Source organism: Lissotriton vulgaris, chromosome 11 (assembly GCF_964263255.1).
Source record: "Lissotriton vulgaris chromosome 11, aLisVul1.2, whole genome shotgun sequence".
NCBI classification, from domain to species: domain Eukaryota; kingdom Metazoa; phylum Chordata; class Amphibia; order Caudata; family Salamandridae; genus Lissotriton; species Lissotriton vulgaris.
Genome location: NC_141699.1, coordinates 826,299,369 through 826,316,429, shown reverse-complemented (window position 1 = coordinate 826,316,429; position 17,061 = coordinate 826,299,369). Strand labels below are relative to the sequence as shown.

General features: G+C 45.3%; 1 protein-coding gene across 2 annotated transcripts in view; it reads right to left on the bottom strand.

Moving 5' to 3' along the window:
• The window catches only part of RYK (receptor like tyrosine kinase), a 906,407-nt gene that overhangs the window by 489,668 nt on the left and 399,678 nt on the right, over positions 1 to 17,061 (bottom strand). For both annotated transcript variants that reach the window (XM_086943935.1, XM_086943936.1), the window contains exon 6: positions 9,219 to 9,363. In XM_086943935.1, coding sequence (XP_086800061.1) covers positions 9,219 to 9,363 — 145 coding nt within the window. The remainder of the gene's footprint in view (positions 1 to 9,218; positions 9,364 to 17,061) is intronic.

Sequence of the window (17,061 nt, the reverse complement as noted above, 5' to 3'; positions counted from 1 at the left end):
TGTCCATCTACCTTTTTTGAGATTATTCTAAAAGAGACCAAATTTGTTACTCGCTTTTCTGCCCCAAAGATGGCTGGTAGGTTATTGTGGATCCCTACAGCATTTCTGCCTGCAGCCCCTCTGTATCCCATCAGTCACTTTCCCCCCTATTTATGACTGGTATAGGTAACTTTCCATTTTTAGGTTCCTCTCCTTTGTCACATTCAGATAAATGGCAACCACAGTGTCCCTCCACTTTATCGCAAGAGTGATGGCAGGGGGAAATTTTGGCTGGTGGTCCTACTTTATGACTTGCCTGTCCTTTTAGCACGGTGGTGAGTATTTCATTAATCTTTCTCTTTAGTTCTTTGTTTGTGCGCCAGACCTGGCCAATTCTCCCAGGAAATTATTGGAAGGGCCAAATCTCTTTGGGCTCGTTATGCAGTACAGGGATAGAAAAATGGCATTCTTCTAATGTAGTCAACCATATGGCTGGCCATCATCTTGGCACTCAGCTCTAACAATAACCAAAAGCAAACAAAGAAAAAGCCATAAATGGCTCTTATGGAAGTCAGACAACAAAAAGCAACCTATCCCACCAGGGGCTTTCTGAGGCAGGTGGCATACACCAAGTGTAATGCTGACAATGACACTATTCATTCTATATGCCTACATTCTGATGCCCAACTTTCAGGGTCCCAGCCTTCATGGCTTAGTGGTGGCTGCTTGACAGGTGGCAGAATTCAAAATGCCAGCTTGACAACAGGGTACAGTATACATGCATGTTTGAGGACCTCAACGGTGCCTCTCCCTCAAATAGTCTCCTGCAGGATATCGATTGCCGGGCCTAACACCTTCCTTGAGTGCTGAGAGAGCAAGAAGTGATTTTTGCAAGCTTTGCAGACTCGAAAAAACAGCTGCAAAAATCAAAAAAGGTACAGGATATTAATGCTATCACAGCCTCCTTTCTTCCCCTACCTATATCATACTACACTTAATGCAACATCCTATTAATGAAGTATATATATATAGGATGTGAGAGTCAATCTTTGATGCTAGGGGTGATACTAGGTGGAGAAACCAGAAGAAATTCAGTTTTAAGTTCATTAAGTTTTAAGTGGTTACGAGTCAGTCAATACTGATGTGATCGGGAGAGGAGATTTTCATGTAGAGTTGAGAATTGTCTGAATACATTTGGTAGGAAATGAGAGAGGTTGAGGATTACGGTCAAGGGCTCCCTATATAGGGTGGACAGTGTTGGGGAAAGAGTGGAACCTTGGCATAACTGCAACTGATCACACAGAGTGTGGTTGTTTAGAACCCGCTGAGATCTGTTGTAAGGAGAACCATTCTACCACGGTACCAGAGAGACCCATCCTGAGTTCTAATAGGTTCAGAAGTGTTTCATGATTGACAGTGTCAAACGTCACCGACAGGTCCAGTAGTATTAGTAAGCAGGACTAATTGTGATCAAGAGCGCATAAAGCATCATCAACAATGTGGGCCAGGATAGTTTTGTTCTGTGGATCAGGCTGAAACCCAATTGACATTGGTTGAGGAATTGGAATTGCTCAATGTGATTGTGAAGCTGTAGGTGGACACATTTTTCTAATAGTTTGGCCAAAGTTGGGCTACTGGAGATAAGGCAGTAGTTTTTGGAGGTTCAGACTGGTCGGAGTTAAGTTTTTAAGATAGCGGTGACCTGACCACTTTTTCGGCTGTCAGGTATCAAGCCTTGGAGAAGTGATGCACTGGTAATCCCAGTCCATAATGGAAGTAGGAGGTGAATGAAAGTATTGAGAAGTTTAGAGGCAAGGGAATCACCTAAGTGGTTGGAATATTTCAGAGAAGTCTAGAGATGTCGTTTTCATGGAAGGTTTTAAAGCTGGACCAGAAGGCATTGTTTTTAGTTTTATGGGGAGAGGTATTCGGGCATTCTTACTTAACATGATGTAAGTGGCGGGGGGGGGGGGTAAAGGCATGGTAAGAGTTTCAAGGCATTCTGGATCTTGATGGTGAATAACAAGGTTTTCTCAACAAAGAAGAAAGCAAACGCATTGCAATTAAGTAGGGTTTTGATGGGACATTGCTTTTCCAATTCATTTGGTTGTTGACAAACTCAAACCTTTTTTTTTACTATTGCAGAATCAAGTTTATTTTGAAAGAATGTTGCTTTGGAATTTCTAATGTGACTATTGTAGGTGTTCCGTCTGTCGTAGAAGCTTGAGGTTAGTCCGAGAAGGAGTACATCTACAAGCTCTTTCCTTTCAGCAAGTCTGAAGCTTCTGCGCTCGTCAAGTTTGCAGTTGAACAAAAGGTTGAATCTTTGAGAGGGACTCTAATTGTTTGGGGGCAATGGTATCCTATTTTTGTCATGGAGTTGATGTTGTGATCAGTGAGGTCATGAGCGTCATGCATGTTCGAGTGAGGGAGCAGGTTGTGGTTACTAATAGCCAACCGCGTGAATGGGTCGATGTTGTGGGTATCCTGACCCAATGTTTGGCTTTCATAGGTTGTCCCCTAGAACTTCTGCTCTTTCAGATATGAAGAAGGTAATGCAATGGTGGTTAGCCTGGTCACAAGGTAGGATGGATTTGATTTGAATTGTGTTTTCTTTTAAGATGATTAAGTCTAAAGTGGCACCTTTGTTATGAGAAGGGCTAGTGCAAGCTTGCATATGGTTGAGGTCCTGGAGGAAGGATTTAAAACTGTTCATCAGAGGGTTGTAGGGATTGTCCCAGTGAATGTTGAAGTCATCAAGAGAAATCTGGATGTTTCGCTCTGCGTCACTGGAGGTGGAGATCTCCTTGATCGGTTCAATAAATGTGTTATCTTCAGGATGGCAATAAATCGTGTTTAGAGAGCACTTAGTGTTGTCGTCATTAGTGGTGAAGTTGATCTGAAGGAATTCGCAGGAGGCCAGTGATACAGAACCCCCGAGTGGCCTGAATGGTCTAGCCTGATGATGTCATGAGTGGGCGGGACGAGTATGTCAAGAATTGAGGATGAGGATTCGTTCAGCGAAGTTTCAGTGAGTTTAAGGATGACAAGTAGAAAACAGCTAAGTCAGTTGAGTGTTTCACAACTGAGTAATAATTGATTAATGAGAATTTAAGGAATGTTCTAGTGGTAGAAGTGTGTGAGATGGGAACTTGTCTGAGATTCATGATATCAATATACCTCGAGCTAGGGTGTGATTTCCTGGAAGGGTAAGTGACAATAGTCTGAATTTTACCAGCAGGTATCACAAGAGCACGGTTATAATTGGTGGGGAGGGAGAGGATATCATTATTCGATAGCTGTTTGACTAGCATGTCAGGGCGGGAGTAGTGGTCAAGATTTGGTTTGCAGCTCCAGCTGGGTTGTGGGCTCCAGATATTGTCTGGGCTGACACCAGTGTGGCATTTAGGAGATAGGGCGTTAAGACTGTGGAAGTGAGTAGGCCATGAGGACCAATTATGTTCCAGGATAGAGGTGATATACATTAATTTACAGATGTCAGAACTAATCAGCTGTAATTCTGATTTAATAGTGTCTAGCGCAGAATGAGAGTAGTGGCTCCTGATGGACTCCTGATTGTGAAAGGACTTAGATAAGGAGAACTGTAAGGCAGGATATGTTGGCGGGGCAAACATAGGTAGGATCCGCTATCTGAGTCTTTGTAACGGCTGGATGATGGGGAGTAGAGAATTTACCATTCTGGCTGATGGTCCAGGGTTCTTTAGAGAGATGGGAGGGAGTGTTGATCGAGTTTCCACACAACCATGTCTAAAAATCCAAATAAAGTATGCATTTACTGTAGATGCACGCATATATATTGATTCATTACAAAAAACAAACAAAAAAAAGGCAGGTGCTTGGAGAAAACGTATAATTAATCTTACTGTAGAAACCAGATACGATGTTTGTTCTGATCAAAATATACATTTTATGGACTTGGTAAACTTGATCATAACTTTACACCTTCATGAGCAATTTGGAATAATTTGGAAAATTACCGTATTCCTGCAGAATTACAACATTCGAATTTGAATTTATATGAAAGTCTTTTAAGCCAAACTTTACATCCTTTTCAAACTATAATTAGAATGCAACCGAAATTGGAAAACTATCAAGCTCAAGAATTAGTCCCTGCACTAAAAGGAAAGGTTGTTTTTATAACATTAGATTTTAGAAAACAAGTATTGAAATTATGGGTGTAGAGCACAAATTAGAAAAAGCTTTAGTTGTATTAGTTAATGGAGTGCTAAGAAAAGATTTTTTTTAATGCCAAGAACTGAAGCATTTCCAAAACACAAAAGGCTATTTCATACTTGTTAAAAAAAAATAACACTACCAGAACTTGAAACTTAATTACTTTATCAACATCAATGACCTACTAGTTACAGATGAAAGTAGCATAGGCCAATGAAAAGAATAAGTACAGAATATTCAGAAGAAATATATGACCACTATAGTATACACTCGGCATTCTAAAGATTTAGTGGATGATGCCTTAGAACTCTATCAAATGAGAGAAGCTACAGGTGATCTTCTTAGTAGTAGGGAACTCTTGGGAATTCATGAATGCCGTATATCTGCACTTAATGCAAGGACATATACCATGGGTGCACTTTTGAGACTTTATTTAATAATTGGGCCCCTAATTTGGCAGTGTGTGTTTTTTAAGATCAAAAACTATTTTTGCAGCTGCCAATGTTTGTAATAATAGTGAGGGCACTGCAGTTTCCACACCAATAAGGTTTTACAAAAACCATGCCAAAACAATTTACACATTGACAAAACTAAAAAGCTGATCACCAAATTCAGACCCACTGGCTTTGCCAGTGCTGGTTTATTTTTGTTTACCGTGATCTTTTTGAAACTGGTTACACTGATTTTCCATTCTGAATGTTATTGGGAAATACTAGCATGCATCAACACCTTACTAAATGATGCTGCAAAGAAATGGTACCTGAAATTTTAAAGCAGTTTAGCGAAATGTTTTTCTTCCTGCTTTCATTTTTTTAGGTTTTGACTGGCAATGCGCACGTAGTGCGCATGCGCCAAAAAACCTTATGAGTTGTGTGTGCAGTCGGGTATCCGCCCCAGTCTCCCATTGGCTAGCTCCATAAATGGAGGCTAGCCATTGGGAGAAGGCTCTGTCCGTCAATCTCGGACCAGATTCGGGGGCGTTCCCGAGAATTTTTGGCTTTTGGCTACGTCAGCCAAAAGCCTGTTCTCGGGAACGCCCCCGAATCTGGTCCGGCATTGAAGGCACCCGGAAGAAGTCCAGGTGAGTGCTTGCTTTTATTTTGCCCGTTCCCACCCCCTCTCCCGCTCTCCGTGTCTCCGGACCCCGTTCCCGCCCCCCTACCGCTGCCTCGCTCTCCGTGTCTCCCCGGCCCCGTTCTCGCCCCCCTACCGCTGCCTCGGCTCCTGTTCCCGCCCCCCTACCGCTGCCTCGCTCTCCGTGTCTCCCCGGCTGTACTTGCGTCTTTTTGCTTCATCTGTATACTTCAGGCGCTGCGCTGTTCTTGCTTGTATTGCATGACCAAACACTGTTTAATTTTTGAAGGGCCCGTTCAGTCGTCCACAGCCATTGTCAATGCTCGCAATTGCCTCTCGCCTGCCAGGCACTGTATATCGTGTGTGATCAGCCGTTAATCGAGTGTCCTGGGGCGGCTTTTACCGCCCCCTCTATGGGCGTCTCTCGGGGTTCGCGCTTATTTACTGGCTGATATCGTTTCTTGCCCGCAGTAAAAGCGATCAGTGTGTGCAGTTCCCGCCGAGGGGCATTCGCTTAATGAGACTCACCGCTGCCGTTGTTTCGCTTCAGTCTCGCCCTCCGGCGCAGTCTCTAGTATGTAGGCCACTCTCTCCGCCTCCTTGCGGCCTACCAGCCACGTGGGAGCCCCGGCACTCGCTTGAATGCTGACCCCGTTGTTACTCCTCAGTCGGCTTCCAGCAGCTCCACGCTGCCAGCGTCCAGTCTTCGCCGGCTTCTCTGCGGTCACAGCACACACTTCCCGATACCTCCGGCAGGCACCTGACTCAGTAGTCTCTCACAGGAGGTGCAGCATACAGCATTCTATTGGCGGTACGGATCTGTTTTTCCACCTGGTTGGTGAGGGGCTCTTGTATGTATGCAAGCGGCCAGATAGCACAAAAACATCAGATAAGGGATGCTACAGAAAACAAAGCAACAACCCCCCCCCCCTCCTCCCATAGGATCAATTTCCAAAATAAATTTTACTCTGTTCATTTCTTGGTACACTAGCATTGGCATAACCAATAGCACACTGTACAAATGTCACACACGTTGGCTATGGCAGTGCTGATTTGCTTGTCCTGTGTCTTTGCCTCTACGACGGTGCAGAATATTAATGAGTGGATCGGATGTCACAGCACTGGTGGGGCCATATATAAAGCTGTGTTGCGTCATATAAGTTGTTTGTCTGGCACTGTTGATAATGTCAGTGTGGCACAAGCTAGTGGTGAGCAGTGCATAGAAAGACTTTGGATCCAACCTGGCACTTGGAGAGGATCGTAGTGAGGAATCCGCTGGAGCTGTATCTTCCGTCAGATAATGCCCGTTCTCTGAATGAAACCACTCACTGTTGTGGATCTTACCCCTTTGCATGTGCCGTCTCTCTTATGTTCTCCCTCTCTGATGATTTTGCATTTATCAGGTTGTGACCCTAGGAAGTCCACGTTGAGCAGGCTGTAGTCTTCTCAGCTTTTTCCTAATGGCATTGGAGCATCTTGTGTTTACTCTCCTGGCACAGGCTGTTTTTAGGTTTTGGCTCCCGTTCCTGCCCCCCTACCGCTGCCTCGCTCTCTGTGTCTCCCCGGCCCCGTTCCCGCCCCCCTACCGCTGCCTCGGCTCCCGTTCCCGCCCCCCTACCGCTGCCTCGGCTGCCGGAGTTGCAGGAGAGCCCCACTGGCTGAAAGAAGATGCTAGGTTTAGCTTTTTTTCTCGTGTCTTTTCTTTTATTGAGCCATGGGGAGGGGTAGGGGGTAGGTGGAGAGGGTAAAGGAATAAGCCCTTTCAGTGCAATGCAGTTCTCTCCAGTCATCCATCATATCTACGCTATCCATCAAGTCAGCCAACTACATTCGAAAATATGTGCTCTGTCCCTGTTCATTGAGGATATCCATTTTACCCGTCATTACACAGTTACCATTGCTTGTCCGTTTCATAGGGCTCTTGCTTATGAAACATCTATCAGAAGTAATCTTCCTGGTCCATGTTTATCACTTCTAGAACAAATAGATAGCCACCCCTCTGTTGACGGTAGAAGACACAGAATAATATCACTGTCCACCCCATTTTTCTGCTAGCTTGGAATACTCCATGTGCATTTTAATGTGCAGGAACTCGATTCCTACCCTGTTCTGTTTAAGGAAAGCAAAACAAGTGATGGGTCGACTTCATGAAATAATGTCAGCCACCAGTAATCATGTGCCCCTGTTGCCTGCGTGTGCCTCCGTGTGCCCCTGTTGCCTGCTTGTACCTCCGTGTGCCCCTGTTGCCTGCTTGTACCTCCGTGTGCCCCTGTTGCCTGCTTGTGCCTGCGTGTGCCCCTGTTGCCTGCTTGTGCCTCCGTGTGCCCCTGTTGCCTGCTTGTGCCTCCGTGTGCCCCTGTTGCCTGCTTGTGCCCCTGTTGCCTGCTTGTGCCTCCGTGTGCCCCTGTTGCCTGCTTGTGCCTCCGTGTGCCCCTGTTGCCTGCTTGTGCCTCCGTGTGCCCCTGTTGCCTGCTTGTGCCTCCGTTTTCGTGCCCCTGTTGCCTGCTTGTGCCTCCGTGTGCCCCTGTTGCCTGCTTGTGCCTCCGTGTGCCCCTGTTGCCTGCTTGTGCCTCCGTGTGCCCCTGTTGCCTGCTTGTGCCTCCGTGTGCCCCGTTTCCTGCTTGTGCCTCCGTTGCCTGCTTGTGCCTCCGTGTGCCCCCGTTGCCTGCTTGTGCCTCCGTGTGCCCCTGTTGCCTGCTTGTGCCTCCATGTGCCCCTGTTGCCTGCTTGTGCCTCCGTGTGCCCCTGTTGCCTGCTTGTGCTGTGTGGGTGTGTGTGGAGGGCTCTGTGTGGCTGTGTGTGTGGGAAGCTTTGTGTGGCTGTGTGTGTGGGAAGCTTTGTGTGGCTGTGTGTGGGGGGGGCTTTGTGTGGCTGTGTGTGGGGGGGGCTTTGTGTGGCTGTGTGGGGGGGGCTCTGTGTGGCTGTGTGTGGGGGGGCTCTGTGTGGCTGTGTGTGTGGTGGGCTCTGTGTGGCTGTGTGTGTGGGGGGCTCTGTGTGTGTGGGGGGGGGGCTCTGTGTGTTTGTGTGTGTCATTTGCGAGAGATAAAGCTAGTGGCATTGTAAATGACAATGCCATTTATTTATGTTAAAAAAACAAATAAAAATAATGTCAAGAGCAATGCCAATAGCTCTAACTTTAACAAAGGCAAAACCATTGTATTGTAAATGCTTGTTATGTACATTTTATTTTGAAAGCAAAGAATCATTAATCTTGCTTTCAAGCTCCTGAAAATACTTGCATCACATCAGGGAGCATTTTGGGAGCATTATACATACCCTGATAATAATAAACATTGAAAACACGTATACACATCGCTATACTGGACCCAATGTCAGTAGTGCAGTCAGAGCTTACAACATTTACTTAAAGCACTCACCCTAATAAAGGCTTGACATTAATGAACCATAATTACAAGTTGGAACAGCATTAACATAGCTGCAAAGATATTACCTTAACTGCAGACTGTCCCCTTCCCTGATCCATAATGTGATACTGCAAACCAGCAGACAAAGGGTTTGTGCTTCAGGGGGTTGGGCCTACATGTCCCAAGGACAACATACATATAAAAAACGTGTTGCCCTTGACCCCAACAAATCTGCCTTGGATGTCGGGATATAGGAATGCCACATCCCTGCAAGATCCTTCTTTTTTTGGGCCCTCCCTTGATGGATCACCCCTAAACTTTCCAGGAAGTAGCTGAGGTGTATGATTTATTTTTCTGCAAAATGTTATGCAGAGTCATCAAAGGGTGTCAAAGTCATTAGCAAAACAAAAACTGCTCTCCCTATGGAAACTCCGGCCCAACTGTAATTACACAGTGGTGACCACCATGCAATAAATAAATAAATCTATTTTTTTTACGCACATATATGTAATATATAATGGAGTATTTGAATGCTGTATGGCCAATTATTTTAGAAACAATTTGCATCATGCATATATTTAACCAATAATTCAACTCTCATCTCACCTGTCATCAAGCTCCACTCGCTTCATGCTGTGTAGATGTAAGACAGCCAATATTATCGCCACCAGGAAAATCACAGCACAGCAAACCCCAACACTGATATAAAACACACGAGTGGAGGTAGTGGGTGGCACATTTACAGGATCAACTGAATGCAGGAAAAAAAGATAGAGAGATACACACTTCAGCTTGCCTTACTGCATATGTAGGTTAGAAAATGTTGGCCCTTTAACAGTGCATTAATCAAGGTGTTCAATCAACATGTTTACTGACAGGCAGAGATGGAGTAAGGCTGCTAAAACAATGGTTTCAATCCAGTCCTTACTCCCAACCTTGAATTCAGCAAAGGAAATCACACTTCTTACCAACAAAGCTATACTGAGTGAAACATCACTGAATAATTCCTTCATATTCTGCACAGTATCAAACACCAACCTCACCAAACAGTCTCCACTGAAACTGGATGGATTGAACATGAGGTGGCGGGGTAATACTATTGCACATAAAAAAAAGTACAGATTCTAGCATAATTTGGTGCTGGCAATGAAAAGAATAATTTACATACACAATTTTGCAGTTTTTAATTTTAAGCATTTAACACAAAGGGCCATTTAAATAGAAATTACAAATCAGAAATATTTTCGAATTGAAAAATGTTTTAATTGCCCTAGTTACTTCCTTCCACAATGTATCAATCCTGTATCGCTTTCAAATATGGAGTACACAAACGAATAGACCTTCATAACATTCCCACTAATCTTACATTTTGCTCTGTATCCTAAATAACTGGTTGGGAAGGTCTACACTTATGACAGAATCAGATGAAAATGACCAAAAGATGCAGTCTCAAATAATTTTGTAACACTTCCTATGAAAATTTAAAATGCAAGAGACCTTTCCACCTGCAAAGTCCAGTTCCCACCCACTAAACAGAGCGTCCATAAACCCTACCCACTACACACTTGCTTTTTAGCAAAATACAATTTAAGCATGACATGTATTGAACAATGGGATGAATGGACGGGTGTCAAAGTGCTGATAGCACGAACCAGTACTATCTGAATCACATGAAGACTATTTTTCCTTACTCAGTTGTTCCTTGCTTTCCTGCATTCGCACATCATTTGAACTAGAGTCTACAAACAAAAGAAGCATTTGCAATGCAATAGGTCTCACATTATTAAAGTTTGAGCAATTGGTGTTGCATTATTTAACAATGCCAATAGCTCAAACTTTAATAATGCAAGACCTATTGCATTGCAAATGCTTGTTTAGTAGGTTGTCATGTACACTTCTGTTGGTAAGCAGCACAGGTAATGTTACTTGGAGTTGAGAGGGAATGGTGCTGACTCTGCCACTGACAATAAGTGAGAGCAAAGGGGCTTATCTGGACATGTAAGGAGAATCACTAAGCAATGAAAGGCTGTGGGGAAGCCTACATTACCAGAGAACCCCAGGGGATTGCCTCCTCTCCAAGGCTCTCCATCCGAATGGAGGAAACGGGCATGGGGTGGGAAAGAAGGGCATGTGATAGCGGGGTTGGAAAAGAGTAACAGTGTGAGAGGCAAAGTTTAGAGCGAAGGATGCGTGTATGAGCATGTTGAGGAGAGGCAAGTAAGTTAGAGGAGGGTGTGAGATAAGACAATGTATAGCAGACTAAGAAGGTGTGGTGTATGTGACAGGAGCAATCTAGGAAAGACTAAGAGCATTTGTAAAACAGGGGAGGGGGGCAAAAGGGCTGAAAGCATACTAGTGAGATGATAAAGAGCAGACCAGTAGCGGCCCGTGGTGGGAGTGATGCTGGGTGGTGACGCAGGGAGGGGCAGTGTGGGGGGGTAGTAAACTACGGATTACGGCAGATTAGAGGTAAGTAAATATAAATAAATAAAACTAATTTCGTTGCGCGCACTGCATCACCAAATGTGATGCAGCGAGCGCAACAAAATTAGTTTTATACTAACCCCCACCCTGCCCCTCCTTCGCCCCACGTCAGCGCCCAGCCCCACTCCCACCACGGGTCGCTACTGGAACAGACCAGTGTATCAGGCCACATCACTCTTGCAGATGCCTTCTGTCCAATTGAGGGGCCACAGCACATTCCTTGAAATACTCATAATGCATAAAAATGATAATTCCAATTTGTGTTTTAAAATGTAGCATTTGCGGTCTCTATGCTCTGTAAGCAATAGGTGCCACTATCAAAAAATGGAACTGAACACAATCTTCCCACCTCAGAAAGATGAAAACCCTAAGACCTCAGTACAAGTTTGTGGAATAAGGTCCGGTATTCCCCAGGATAACGGTATTTATCACATGTGGTAATTACCTCCTATTCTGAGTTTTCTATGCAAAAAAACATAGAATCGTTTTTTAATTCTGCATGGTTTGTCTTCCTTTCTGGGCCATTTCCCTGATAACTTTCAGCAGGTTTGACCTGCAAGAATGTATAAGGGCAAAAGTGTAAGGGTGTGATAATTCTCATTATCACATCATTTTAATTCTGATCCTTTTTTTTTGTTTTTTTTTGCGATTACTAAAGCGCCTGGTGACCCGTAGGCATCCCCGCGCTATTCAACCTGGAAGATACAGAGGGGGGTAGGGGGAGTGCCTTATTTGGGGAAAAGGAGGGTTTTAAGTTTCCTGCGGAACACCATGTGGGAGGGTTCCAGGCGTAGACTGAGAGGGAGTGAGTTCCACGCTGTGGAGGCTTTGACCGAAAAGCGGCGACCGCCGGTGCGAGCCTTCCTGAATTTAGGCACCGTAGCAAGGTGTTCGGCGTCGGAGCGAAGGGGTCTTGAGGCTTTATATGGGGTGACCATGTTTTTAAGCGCGGCAGGGCCAGCTCCATTGATGAGCTTGTGGGTGGTACATAGGGCCTTGAACTCTACTCTCTGGCGGACTGGAAGCCAGTGTAGGGCTTTGAGGGCAGGCTTAGCCGACACTCTGGGGGGAAGGTTCATAATGAGCCTGGCCGCCGCATTCTGGGTGCGTTGGAGTTTGGCCAGGGTGTATTCAGGGGCCCCCAGATATATGGCATTGCTGTAATCGAGCCGGGCCAGGACAAGACCCTGGACAAGTAATTTCCTGGATGGGAGGGGAAGAAGGGGCAGGATCTTGCGTACGGACCGCAGGAGACCGAAGCAGGTGCCTGCTGTCTTGGTTGCCTGCGTTTTCATGGTGAGGTCAGGTTCCAACCAAACTCCTAGTGTTTTGATTTCATTTCTAGGAGAGGGGATTTCGCCGAAGGTGTCGGGCCAAGATGTGGGTGGAAAGGTCATCCATTTATTGCCCAGGAGCATGATCTCGGTCTTTGCGCCGTTCAGCTTCAAGGCCGAGTCACACATCCAGGTATGGATGTCCTGGAGGCAGTGCAGCAGGCTGTCAGGATGGTTATCCAGGTGGGACAGGGATATGACAAGTTGGGTGTCGTCAGCGTAGTTAATAATTTTTATACCGTAGGGGGCCACTACGTCTTCCAGGGGAGCCATATAGACATTAAACAGGGTGGGGCTGAGCGACGACCCCTGGGGAACTCCATTCTTCAGTGGAAGAGGTACTGACCGGGAGTTGCCGTCCCACACCTGAAAGGATCGATGGGAGAGAAAGGATTCGATCCATGCTCGCGCCGTACCCACAATACCTGCCTTGGCCAGGCGGTGTAGAAGGACACGATAATCCACCGTATCAAAGGCGGCGCTAAGATCCAGGAGGATCACTGCCACTGATCCCCCTGAGTCTAGGATACGCCTTGCCTCCTCGATGACGGAGAGGAGTGCGGTGTCCGTGCCATGGCCGGGTCGAAACGCAGTTTGGGATTGGCGCAGGATGTTGTTTGTCTCGAGAAATTGGGATAGTTGCGAGTTGACTAGTTTTTCAGCCATCTTACTGATACAAGGGAGCAGTGAGATCGGTCTGTAATTGGACATGTCGTCCGGGTTCAGTTGAGGCTTTTTCAGCAAAGCCTTCACAACTGCGTTCTTCCAGTTGGAGGGTACCGTTCCACCAGCGAGGGAAGAGTTGAGGTCCCTGATAATAGGGGCTATGATGGAGGACACCTTTTTTAAGAATCTAGCTGGGGCTGGGTCAAGGGGGGAACCGCTTTTCATTTTCTCTAGCGTGGACGTCACCTCGGTGAGGGAAACAGCTCTAAAAGTTTCCAGCTGTGGGCTGTTGTTTTCGTCCGCCGTAGCCAGGATGGGAGGGGGGCTGACGGTGGGAAGGGAGTCCAGTATCCGCAGAATTTTAGACTCGAAGTAATTGGCCAGATCCTTGCTTCTGTCTGGGGGGGGGGGTGCTGTAGGGATGTTTAGTAGTTCTTTAACTATCTGATAGGATTCTTTGGCTGAGTTGGTAAACACGTTTGCAGAGGGATCGGAATTTAGCACTGATCTCACAATTATGTCACAAGTGATCCTTGTCATGAAACAAACTCACCCACAGAAGTCACCTTTTGCGTTTAACTCATTGAGGGGCAGAAGTTCTAAGCAAGTGCAACACTGCCTCTGTCCTGTACTGAGACAAATGTATGACATTCCATCTCTAAACATTTATAAAACAACTGTCCACCCGAGGAGCCAGCATGATGCCACACAAAACAAAGAAGGGTATGCACAAAATAGTAAAAACAGTAAATTTAGAACAATTATTGAGCATCAATCATGGTACATGTGTACATCTCAAGTGTCAGAGTCGACTTGTGGTAACAATTCATATGTAAATAATAATACGTAAAGAATATTAAATACTATGTAAATTATGGAAAGTAGTTTGCAAATAATTATCACCCTAAAAAGGTTCAGAACTGTTGCCTACAGTACCCCCCCCCACCAGTTTCCATTTCGTTTCATAATGTTCTCTCTTGTGTGTTTCAAAACATAATTGATAAGTAATACTGTAACTAATCACGAATCTACACATGCTCTGATAGTTCCTGTCTTAATGACATCTTGGGCAACTAAAAGTAAACTGCGAAATTGGCTTCTTTTATGCAACAGTGTCGCTCAAAGCTAGTCTGAGTCAGACTGACAAAAACGTTTTCAAATCTACACTTCAGAAGAAATGCTGAATAGCCAAGGAAGTTAAAAGCCTGTTTTGTGCAGTTCGTTTTAGCTGTACATTTAACGTCACGTGGTACCTTAATTTTAGCTCTCTGAGTTGATGAATAGATTATAAACTCACTCCATTGACTTCAACAACAGGCTGAGTGCTCTGCCTCGGGATGTCGTTTATAAGGCGATGGAGGTGCTTTGAAGGAACGTATAATTGAAGTGAAAGGTAAATTATGCGGTCACTGTGTCTGGAACACGGATGGGCACATTGCTTGGCATTTATACCATAGCTAAAGCTCCAACCTATAGTTTGCGAGAGTGTTTTCACCCACTAAACTGTTCCCACCTTTCCAGTGTATATTCCACAAAGGTTCATATATCACTGAAAAACAATGACATAGGGGAGCAGAGAATCTATTTCCAAAAGGGACAAGGTGCTATTAAATTAACATGTTCCTTGAGTTAAGCAGTGTCTAAAGGCATCTTAACTTTCAACACAATGGTGTCATTGTCACTGGACTTCTCTCGTGGACTAGACCCTCCCGCCATAGCCTGCATCCTACCCACCCTGCATCTATGCTGTGAATGCTGCTGTTTGGACCCTGGGGGACTTTTCTCGTGGACTAGACCCTCCCTCCATACCCTGCATCCTACCCTCCCTTCATCTATGCTGTGAATGCTGCGGTGTGTTCGGACAGTTTTTCGCTGGACTCTAGCCCTTCCCTCCAGACCCTTGCATCCCACCCACCCCTCCTCTATGCTGATACTAGTTTAGTGTTTGCAGCGGTCCTTTGTACCCTCTAACACCCCTATATATCACCCTTAGAGTGTTTCTAGTCACATCCCTCCTGTCAGGATAGAAGACAATTCTAACGACTAGTATCCCATATGATTATTAGATTGTATCCTTGTGTATCCCCTCCCTGTGTTTAGAACTATAGCTCTAACGTCTAAACGCCTGTGGAACTGTTGGAATACAGCCAGGTGTTCCCCTTCCCCCATGTGAAGAGATAACCCTACTCACTAGAGCAATAAGTAATGTGTTCCTAAAATGTGTAACGTAACTGATTCTATGTAAAGTGCCCTGTAAAGGGGCAGCTGACATTCCAGGAGCCTAGTCCCGACAGCTCGACGACTTCGGAGGGTTGGAAGAGGTCCCCCGCTACACGGCGGAGGAGGGCACTGGACATCGAATGCTGTCTTATGTAAAGCGCACTGATAACCTAATCGGTTCAAGATCTTGAAATGTGCAACGTAACTGATTCTATGTAAACTGCTGTGATATCATGTAACGGAACTGGTGCTATGTAAAGCGCTCTGATAACCTAATCGGTTCAAGTTCGCGCTATAGAAAACTCTAAAAATAAATAAATAAATAAATAAATTGAGTATAGATCATCCTTTGTTTTTTAGCACTTTCACCCCTTTTATATATTACTTCACATATTATGGGCTTCATAAGGTGTGAGAGAAAAGGGCCTTGCAATTTACCTTCCTGTACATCAGTCCCATAATCCAAATACAGCGGTACAAAAGGAGGTGGTGATGGACGGAGCATCTGAATCAATCAAACACTCACACCCAGTCAAAAGATCTGGGTTTAATCCATCACCGTTCTTTAGTCCACTCTGCCACCCCAGTTCAGACATGGCTTTATGGAAATCAGTCTGACCCTGTGCCTCATGGGAACAGTTCAGCCCGAACTGCCAAGCCATGTCTTCCCTGGACCGGAAACAAGCTTCCGAGGACCGGTTTCTGGCATTCCAGCCGTCTTCAGCCCGGCTTGCTTGAATCCAGTGGCAAAGTGAGCAAGGGACTCACGTCTGAGCATACCCTGCCACACTTATGGCAGCCAAAAGCGGTACAAAAGGGGTTGGTGATGGACGGAGCATCTGAATCAAACACTCACACCCAGTCAAAAGATCTGGGTTTAATCCATCACCGCTCACTTTGCCACTGGATTCAAGTAAGCCGGGCTGAAGATGGCTGGAATGCCAGAAACCGGTCCTCGGAAGCTTGTTTCCGGTCCAGGGAAGACATGGCTTGGCAGTTCGGGCTGGACTGTTCCCATGAGGTACAGGGTCAGACTGATTTGCATATAGCCATGTCTGAACTGGGGTGGCAGAGTGGGCTAAAGAACGGTGATGGATTAAACCCAGATCTTTTGACTGGGTGTGAGTGTTTGATTGATTCAGATGCTCCGTCCATCACCACCCCCTTTTGTACCACATAATCCAAATACAGTCACCTCAAATTATCTTTCTAATCTTGTGACTTAAAAAATTCCCCATTGCTGCCTGTTTGGAGCAGATGTTTAATAATAATACACTCTTGGGCCTATATTCAATGTGGGAGACTCCAGACAAAATGCCTACCTTTTCCAAACTAGTAGTTAAGCGAGCCTTCTGGACCCACATGAGTGGAAAATTAGTGGATGGAATTAGTGTTGGTTCCGCAGTCCAGGCTTTCTTATCATTTAAGGATGAGTTTTGTTTTGAAACATTCCTGGACGAGATTGAGCCACCCATTGCAAAAACCCTTTTCTTAAAGTTCAGATATGGGATACTTATGCTAAATTACAACACCGAAAGATGGGCACAAAAAAGACTGGGAGCTTCGAATGTTAAAACTGGGTGTTGCCCTATGTGCTCCAATGACTGTTCTGAGAATGAGGTTCACATGTTTTTTGTTTGTAGCGCATATATGAATCCTAGAAAGAAATGGCTGAAACCAATGTGTAACCTTCTGGGAACTAGGTCCTGTTCAACAGCCTTTAGGATCATGAAAAGTAATTCAAC